The 9,654-nt window shown below is 39.8% G+C and overlaps 1 protein-coding gene across 1 annotated transcript; it reads right to left on the bottom strand.

Moving 5' to 3' along the window:
• Nucleotides 1-852: 852 nt before the first annotated feature.
• On the bottom strand, nucleotides 853-9,268 carry LOC145905329 (uncharacterized). The gene is made up of 15 exons (XM_082992502.1): nucleotides 9,126-9,268; nucleotides 8,906-9,013; nucleotides 8,211-8,291; nucleotides 7,891-7,912; nucleotides 6,841-6,959; nucleotides 6,456-6,591; nucleotides 5,917-6,008; nucleotides 5,431-5,593; nucleotides 4,808-4,971; nucleotides 4,047-4,196; nucleotides 3,540-3,698; nucleotides 3,023-3,129; nucleotides 2,465-2,562; nucleotides 1,542-1,734; nucleotides 853-1,001 (listed from the first exon to the last, which is right to left on the bottom strand). Exons 2-15 carry the CDS (start codon nucleotides 9,011-9,013, stop codon nucleotides 854-856), a joined length of 1,740 nt encoding a protein of 579 aa, XP_082848628.1. The 5' UTR covers nucleotides 9,126-9,268; the 3' UTR covers nucleotide 853.
• Between the last annotated feature and the right edge of the window lie 386 nt (nucleotides 9,269-9,654).

The raw sequence follows: 9,654 nt of genomic DNA, 5'->3' as shown, positions 1-9,654 counted from the left end.
TTTTAACGTTTCGAATTCCGTTCCCTTTTCGAATCCTGTTCCGTTTCCTGTTCGCCGAATCGAATCGGATACTTTACCCGACACTCCGAAAAACTTACCTAGACACACATACGTGCCATTTCTCTTAAAACCCACACAATTTTTGCCATTTATGTTTATATCTTCTTTCCTGTGGTACCTTAATTTTATGCTGGTGTTTGATATTTTATTGCGGCGATATCGCAAGTATTTGACCTGCATCACTGCAGTATTTGTGCGCAGTACTTAATAGTGTCGTATTTTGTTGTTAGCAGTGCGTTCAAAGACAATCATTCTGGCTTGTGATTGCATTATATTAGGGCGGCGCGTGCGTGTATTAATTAATTGTTGCTTTGTTTCAAATGCACGTGACACCCAACAGTTTGTCTTTATATGTGGATAGCAAACTCATGCTTCCTAGTTTCATTCCAATAATGTGTACCACATGAACTGTTACCACTTCGTTTGAGGTCATAATATCATGAACAGCTATGCCCACCTGACTAAGGCGGGATTCATTTTTCTTGAAGAAACTTTACGTTTGTATAGGAAAAATGAACCGTTCATGGTAAAAGTTTATATTTTGCTGCACATTGTAGCAAACGTTATTATTTTGTCTCTTGTTCGATGCCAGAAATATTATTTGTACAAACTGGAAATATTTTGTCTGTCTGTCCCTATCTTGCAGAGCGCGGCCGTGCTCCATTTTCCTGATAGCAGTTTTTCGTGTTGTCATGTTCGTGACCTTACAAGCAATACAAAGTCGTCCATAACGGTTCTATTCAAAACACCACATTCATCACATATTTTACAAGGTATTACGTCATGAGTCTCATTACTTGTCGTCGTAAAAAATGAGCAGCGAGCTCTCGACCGCCTCGCGCGGTCTTGTGCCCAACCAGTTAGGGTAATCCCCGCAGGGCGGACCTTCGCCGTTCTGCATTCCCCCGGCGCACAACATATCGTTGAAGCAGCTCCTGGACCTGTTTGTTGTGGAGTGAAACAAGTTTTTATTGCACTTGAAAGTCGGAGAAGGCAAGTTTGGCATCTATTAGTTTTTTTTTCATGTGCGTCTTAAAGGTTCTTTTAAGTGGCGAGTAACAAAGAAAAATGTTTTGCAGGTAGGAAACCCGTTCGAAATTCGTGGCCAGGATAGCCAGGGTTCGAATCCCGATGTGGTATAAAAACTGTTAGCATACCTAATGTGTTTTTAGAATCACTGTTATAATATATTGTAAAGTTGGACAATCCCGCTAACAACTTTAACCCGGGAGATATTGTAACCTGTTACAACATGAGCCGTAAATTATAACGGATCAAACGTCAGTTTGGATGCAAGCACGTCTTTAAGTCTATATGGGAAATGCAGAGCCTGATGAGAAAAAAGAATGCGGGGCGGTAACTTTCCAGATTCGATTTGACCATTTTTTTGGCCTCTGTTGAATTTTTGTGGCGCCTGATTGGACCAAATCGTTCAAAAGTGCCTCGGGCCCTGGATCCTCAATTAGCTTATTATGGCTTACTTAAACCCGGAGCAGATGGCTGTTGGCACACCAGACTTCCCAGCAGCGCGCAGGTGGACGAAGCCGGGATCCACATTCGCGCGAAGCTCGGGAGGAACCGAATCCAACACTTGGTTGCCATTTCCGCGGAGGTATTCAACCGGAACCGCCACGCTTTCGTTCAGTTTGCTGCATGTTTCGCTTTGGTAAATGGCTGCTCGAATAATACGAAAAATGGTTCAATAAAATTTTAGTTTGCACAAAAAAGAACTTTAACGCGTGTGAACAATCATCATGGAAAACATAATGGCACGGACACCGATAAAATTGAAAGGGTTATCGAGTCTGGCGCACGGTGTACACAGTATGTTAGGTGTATTGGAGCCAGTAAAATGATTTAACCGCTTATATCGGTGGTTCCTAAACCCTACCCCGCGACGCCCTGGTGCAACGCTTATAGAAGGCCACCGCGTAATAACTAGGGTTTATGACAAGCAAAAAGGCCGTTTTGAAAGTTATACGTTTGCTCGGTTAGTTTGATTGAAAAGAATTCATATCTTCCTAATGTACTTGGTACGTAGCAAATGCGTTGATGTTTTGAAAAGCGTCACACGCTAAAAATTTTGGGACCACTAGATTACGCTATGATAGCCTCATGGCTGGTCCTTGGCACTTTTGACTGATCTCGCCCAGGGCTTATTGAGCGTCCACGCGCTTAAAAGGCGTTCATGGAGACAAAAAGATCAAATCGAATTGAGATTGTATTTTTTAGAAGAAATACTGACGCTTTTATTTTAATCGACCCCCGCATTACCTATGAGACCGGCCCCTGGTTAATCGTGTCAATGTATTTCTTGAATCAATTTTTTGAGAAGTGTTCAACTCGTAGAAAGGGTTGTTGGTGTATATGCTTAATTATTACTCAAAAAAGATATTGAACTCACGCATTGTCGTGGAGACGCTTTGAAGAAACAACTTGATCGCTTCCAGCAGCTCGACTTCTGTTATTTGTGCAGCGTTTTGTTTAGAAAGAAGGGTGTACCTGAAAACACAGATCACCTTCACTAATTTTCCCCAAAAAAATGCCATGTCACCGCGCAGTTTGCATTTGACCACTGTGTAGACAATAAATAATGATATTAAAATACACCTTTTGTTGCTAAAATCAAGACAAAACAAAACAAGAGTATCTGAACGATTGCTAAATGATTGCCATCGGGATATTTGACACTTGTGACTTGTGGTTTAAAGCAGTGAAACCGATAAGCGATTTCTGCAGAAATTGCGTCGTGTTTTAAAGTGTTCACTCCGAGAATACCGAACAAAACTGTCTCATTTTTTGTTTCGAGCGTGAAAAAGCTATTTTAAACAGTTTATTGCCGTGTTGGCGTTTCACTTGTCCTGATGAAGGTCAGTTGAATAACGACCGAAAAGTCGTCCAAACAAGTTTTTCTTTTTGCCAGAAGAGCCCTAAATTACTAAGTGAAAAAGCCACATCTCACCCAAAGAGGACATTTTTCACCGCACCGAGTCGAACCACGTGATTAAACGGATCAGTGGTTTCTGACCACGTGATACGCTCTATCGGAGAAGTCTGCGAACCCCAACTCTGTACACAACATTCAAGAATGATAAATTGATAATTGTATTTTTAGAGCAGACATCACATGGCACACGTGACATACTTCTTATATGCCAACATATTGTTACTGATTTTGATTTGGAGTGTTAGGAAATATTTGTCTTCCATTAGTGTGTGTGTTGTTTGAGATCCAGCAATGTTAAACCAAGCTTATATGCCAACACATTGTTTGACATCAACCCCAAAATATGTCGCACATATGTTTGATGGAGAGCATGCCATGATGCAGTACATGTATTCACATTTTTACAGAATCCATGAGATTATTAAACGTTTATTCCAGACCATAGCGTGTCATAGATATGAGCATATGCCTACGGTATCATGCACTGTGACGTCATATACACACAAACAGTTGTGTTGCAATTCAAACTTACTACTCGGTTTGAAATTAAGAAGTATGCTTTCATGATACTGGGGTCGGCAGCGTCGTACACGTGCTGAGCTGCATATGTCACCGTGAAATCACCATGGTCGTAAGTTCCGGTGTAGGACTCCAAACTTCCTGCTCCGTCCGCACCCAGTGCTGAATCGACCTGAGGTGCGAAATGTTGTAGTCAGGGCTTGGACAAGACTTCGTATTTTTGTGGGTACAGCGTTTTGTAGGCTGGTTGTACGAACTGAGGGGCACCATTTGAAAAGTTAAATTTTTGGTTACGTCTCGTCAATGATCTTTTTGTGGTGTACTGGGTAAACTGCGGAGCCCTTATTAAAGTGCCCCCTACGAGACGCGTGATCCAATTCGGCCAAATCGGTCCCCAGAACTGGCCTTGTATTTACAAGCGCTTGATTTTTTATTTGTCATTGTTTATTTGCGTTTTTTTCGCGAAAAATACAAATGATTTCCCTACAGTTCGCTGATTAAAAACATGAATCCAACCAACCTTAAAGTTCAGTTGGTCGATCGCGTCCTCCACCCATAAGTACATGAAAAATGGCAGCCCGGTGCTGGTGTTGAGTTGAACGCCGGACTGAACGTACTTTTCTTCATAGGTAATACGCTGATATTCTTCATCGTTCACCGAAAACCACAACTAAAATCAAAAGCACGGGCATGTCAATATAGGTTTTAATATTCCTCATTATAAAAGTAAATGTAAGGCAAAAGAGCCATAATAATCATCGTGAGCTGTAGACAGGTGTACACACTGTTTCGACCTATAAGGTCTCATTTGTGCAGCTGGTGACTGTGGCACTGGCTCAGCTTTTAAACCAGCAGACACACAGTAGGCTACCCAACGGATCGACGTTTGACCGGAGGTACCACAAAGTGGAAATCTGTGTGCCTGCTAGTCTAAAAGCTAGCCTAGTTTCACAGTCATCAGCTTCACTGATGAGATATCATATGTCGAAACAGTGTATACACCTGTCTGCAACTCACAATAATATACAAGGACATTTGCTTTTATAATAACATTATTGACAATTAAATTAACAGCTGCAAAGCCAAGTATCACGTTTGAGTCTAAACCATGGAATCTACGCAGGTTTCGGCCAATTTATGTGTGCGTAATCAGGTTCAATCTTGTACAATAACATGCTTTCCAAAAAAATTTAATATCCAAAACTCCCTTCTGTGTAACACCTTTGTGGATCAGAGCGTCAACCGTTCTACCAGATTTGAAAATAGACCGACAAAATTCACCTTGTTGCCATTGTCGAAAATATCGTTTCCTCCGTCTATTATATTCATCTTCGTCGAATCGTCGTAAGAATAGGAATTCCAGTCGGGGATCGCGGCTGTTATTTGGCCAGACATGCCCCGTGTGGCTCGAACAAGTGTATTAATGTCAAATGGCGACCGACCAGCTAAAGAGAAAATGTGTATTGAAATGGAGTATATTTGGCTTCTGGAATATCGCGCGATGGTTAAAACGATATTTAAACTGAAGTTCAGTATATATTCAGCAGATGTCAAATAATAAATGACGTCATTCATTTTGAATAATGTCCGTAAAAATGATTTGTTTTGCAACAAATAACGGTTTGTATTTTCGTTAAAGAGATACAATTACACTTTAATTTTTAAGCGCTAAATCATAACGACCAGGCATATATCAAAAACAAAATTTGAGTAAGGTACATTGAACGTAGGATTCGGATTTGGCGGAATATTAAAATTTACTTCCTAATCGGATCCGCACATCCCTAGAATTTAAAAAAAGTTTTATTGACAAAGCACAAAATAATCAATCAAAAATCGAACACATGATCCTCACTAAACAATTTGTTGCTGACGTTGCTAGGCATAATGTTCATTAAACTTACCTTCAACGATTTTAATTGGAAAGCTGTCTTTGTAAAGGGAATAGAGGTTGTCGTTGTATCTGGCAAGAAAGTTGTTGTTCGTCTTGTACATGAGAGTTGCATCGCTCCTGTATCTAGGTGCAGGCGTTCCGTTGGGTACGTGCCAAACCATCAGGTTCTTGGCCTGAAATTATGCAACGGTTTTACCTTTTCCAAAATCCCATAACACTCACATGAGTTACGTGCCTAAAGTCAGTGCAAAAATGTTATGACTGAATTAAGCAAACCACCTTCAAGTATAGTGGAAAACTGTTACGATAAAATCAGGGGGCAACATTTACCAAATAAATTGTTCCTAATCTGAAAGCGGAACAAAAATTACCAAGAAATCAAGGCACAACACACAATTGCTCAAATATAAACACGCCAGGGTTTGGTAACGTGGTCAAGGTGAATGAGCTGATAAAAGTCTAAATGTAATTCTTACAAAATTATCCGTAAAAATACCTTTGTTAAAAAGTAAGCAGGGCTTTTGTAATCGTCGCTGGTTGCTGACAAGACATCGCCGAACGTATTCGTGTTTTCCCAGTTTTTGGAACCTTGAACAAAACAGTTCTTACGATTTACGAATGGCACTGTGCAAATGTCACTCAGATAGCCTAATAAGGGCTGGTCCCAGGTACGTTAGACCGATTTGGACAATTTGGGCCTCGCGCTTATAAGGGTCTCGCAATATACCCTAAAGACCATTTTTTTCTAATTGGTCCACGCATTTTCTATAGGGCCTGACCCGAGCCTAATTTTTGTTGCCCAAAAGTATGTGTTGATTGAAGCATTCAAATTTAAATATTGTACGAATTTGGAAAAGTTACGTAAATTTTTATTTATTTTAAAAGAAAGTGTATCAAAGGAATTATAAAAATGAAAACGAATTTTTGATGATATCAAACAAAAAATTAGAGAACATTCATAAAGTTCTACTTTACACTATAAAATAAAAACAAACCAAACTACGTCCAGTTAAGGCAAATGCAACAACAACTTACTGTGGGAGTACCCGCCATTTTTTCCTTGCTCACTAGACCACTTATCCCCCACAGTACACATTCCGCGGGGATTGTTCTCATGTATGCTAGCCACCAAAGTCCACGCGCCTCCAGCAGTTTCCATGTCGCAGTACACCTGATAATAACATAACGATGTTAGTGTGTCCATGCTTGTTGAATCATTGTTTTTGTTAGTTAAGGTCAGTACAGAAAGTAACCGGAACGGTATAAGAGCATGCATTTTAGATGGGCAATAATCATACGAGTTTTGGCTACAACAAAAATATATAGGACTTTGCCACATTATAAATACGATGCTACAGAAAGTGGAAAAAAATGCTTTTCATAAAGTTGTGCTCTTTAAAACTTTTATGACAAACCCCACCTGGAGAAGAGAACTGAAGTTTTCAGGTTTAATGAAATAAATTCCGTTCCGGTCGACGCCACCCTCCATAATTTCACTGCACGTTTTTGCCGGTCTCGAAACGCTACCTAAAATTTCGTCTAGGGGAGAAAAATGTTGGAAAAACATTACGTAATGCGCTATCACATAGATGTCAGTAAGGCCTCGTTTTTACGGTTTCAAAAATACAAAAAAGTTGTTTTATGACCAAGATTCCATTTTAACTTTACTGGACCTTATTAAAAAACTTTTCCGACACCCATTGCTTGAAATTCGCAAGTTCAAAAGGATCGATAGGCCACGCTTTCGCGGTTTGTATTCATACTGAAAATCGAAGTCAAGTGAGCTTTTGCCCTTTTACTCTATGCGAGGTTTCCGTCCTCGCTGTGCTCCTGTAGGACACCTACGTACTCTTCGACTCATTTTTTGCCGTAAAGATTCTATTTTTGTCAAGTGGGATAGAAGGGATTAGAACAGTAGACGCGATGTTTGAAACGGATATTTGATAATTCGTTACCACGTCCCCCTTCACAACTTGCATTTAGGGAAGTTAAGTTGTACTGTTATTGGTTCCGATATGGCATTTTGGTTTCACCAGACAGAAAATCGCGACGATTGTTCTATTGTGACAAACTTACCACTTTCATCACGGCAAAGCTACCACTTCCATTATGGCAAAGTTAACTTCGTGACAAATTTAACTGTAGGTTTTTGGTAACATCAAATACGACTGGGGGCGATCCTGCCCTAATATGCTCATATCAGCAGTTGGTTTGGAATGAATCTCATTAAAAAATGAAAATGAATCCCCACGCATTTTTACATAAACCGCAGTGGATTGGACCAGCCTGGAGGCTCAAACACGGTTTAGCTGTTTGCCAGAAACTGTACCAAGCGAATTGCGGTTCTTACATGCTTGACTCATTTTAAGTGAGCGCATATGCGAACGTGACAATTTCAACGGATACAAGCGAAAAAAATATAGCCTTTAGGCAGTTTTTCGTAATCCGTTAAGTTAAAGCTGCAACATACCTGCTGCTGATCCTGGCTGTCCCTGTATAATACACAGTATGTTAACGCGTAATGTTAAATTCCTGGCGAAGTACTTTGCAAAGTGAATGACGAATAAACAGAGTTTCTAAACTTTATGACAAAGCAACCAAATTATAGTTTATACTGTGGTTCTAATTCAATTTTGGCATATTACAGTATTTGATAAGGGTTAATATCTACTGATGCCATGTATGCGAAATATACATTTATCACATGGAAAGATAAGAAAACCGTGCACGCCAAAGGACGTATATGTTTTTTCGTTAATGCTGCAGTATTGTCTTTTCATAAAAACTTACCCGTGGCCCTTGCTTTCCAGGGGCCCCCACGTCACCCTTGGGTCCAGAAAAGGGCTCCGCATTTTCGGCGTCCTTGTCGTCCTGCGAGAACAAAACATTATGCAGTATCATCATTAAAATTAAATCACTGTATTTTACATTACGAAGTTACTTAGTAAGTGAACAAGAATTATGTGGAGCAAAATAAGCCACAAAGTTCGAGTCGGGTGTTTGTGTTGACATATATAAGTTACAAACTATTCGTTATAATAACAGATGAAAAAAGCGACAAAGTTATGACAAGGACCCAAGAAAAATCACTTTGTTTTACACAACGTATTTTGAGCTCTACACCGAAACTCTCAATACAATTATCGCTATGGACACCTTGAAAAACGACAAAGGTTATCCAGTCAGGTGTTTGTGTTAACATATGTAAGTTAAAAACTATTCGTTACAGTAACGTTTAAGAATAGTAATAGAAACTAAACTGTATCAGTGAAACCAGCTACCTTAGCAAACTGTCGGCCGATAACTGTATTGAGAATTTTTGTATAAAGCTGGAAACATGTTACGTATAATAAAGTGATTTGTCATTACTTTGTCTGTGTAAAGCTAAAAATATAACTGATAAATTTAATATTTTCAGCGTAACAGTTACATTTACGTTTTTTCTGTTATGTGGTTTGATATAATCGTAGGAAACAGAATCTTACCCCCCGGCATGAGCAGGCGCACTTCCCGAAATCCAGAAGGTGACCTTCACAAATTCTTTCATCAAGCAGCAGAACCAGAAACACAGCAACCCACTTCACGTAACTCATCTGTCAAAACAGAGTACCAACATAGCACAAACTTCTGTTACTTTAAATAAAATGAGTTTTGTTTTCAAAAACTAAAACATTTAAACGAAAGAAACCAACAAAACTTAGCGACCTTTATTTTGGTTGAGTTTCACTGCGTTGGTGATGATCCTCTGCAAATACGTGTGATTTCCAACGGCGACAAATGCCTTGTTTTCATGTTTTCCTCCTTTGGGCCGTTTCGGTCTCGTAGTCGCAATTTGTTGGCCTTCAGGCGTTCTACTTGTCCACACATGGTTGCGAAAAAACTACATGTTGTAAATACCAAACATTCGTAGTTGATGGCCACGCTGAAATTCTTGCATGCCATTGCAACTCTTGTTGACAATAACGTTCTTTTTGTGAAAATACTTACCTTTGCAACTGAGCTGACAATTCAAAATGCTGCCAGTGGGATTCAAATAGCCTCTCGCCAGGCAGACGAAGTGGCAAATTGTCAAAAACTTTGCACACAACCAGCACACTTTACAGCTGCTGTACGTAAAAGCGCCTGACGACTGTAATAAAAAGAGAATTTCAGCGTAAACTGCTCACGGCATACAAGCAGGTCTTCGACCACAATGCAGTTTGACCACTACTCTCAGCTGCTATGGTAAAACTCC

The sequence above is a fragment of the Ascidia mentula genome, chromosome 6 (assembly GCF_947561715.1).
Source record: "Ascidia mentula chromosome 6, kaAscMent1.1, whole genome shotgun sequence".
Classification (NCBI taxonomy): domain Eukaryota; kingdom Metazoa; phylum Chordata; class Ascidiacea; order Phlebobranchia; family Ascidiidae; genus Ascidia; species Ascidia mentula.
The sequence above is the reverse complement of the archived record's forward strand: the minus strand, read 5'-3'. Positions and strand labels throughout refer to the sequence as shown.

Excerpts from the sequence above, each read along its gene's own strand:
- LOC145905329 (XM_082992502.1), bottom strand. The coding sequence starts at position 9,013 with ATGAGTTACGTGAAGTGGGTTGCTGTGTTTCTGGTTCTGCTGCTTGAT. Across the intron at positions 6,960-7,890 it reads ACAGCCAGGATCAGCAGCAG|ACGAAATTTTAGGTAGCGTT; the intron begins GTATGTTGCAGC and ends TTTCTCCCCTAG. Across the intron at positions 6,592-6,840 it reads ACTTCAGTTCTCTTCTCCAG|GTGTACTGCGACATGGAAAC; the intron begins GTGGGGTTTGTC and ends TGTTATTATCAG.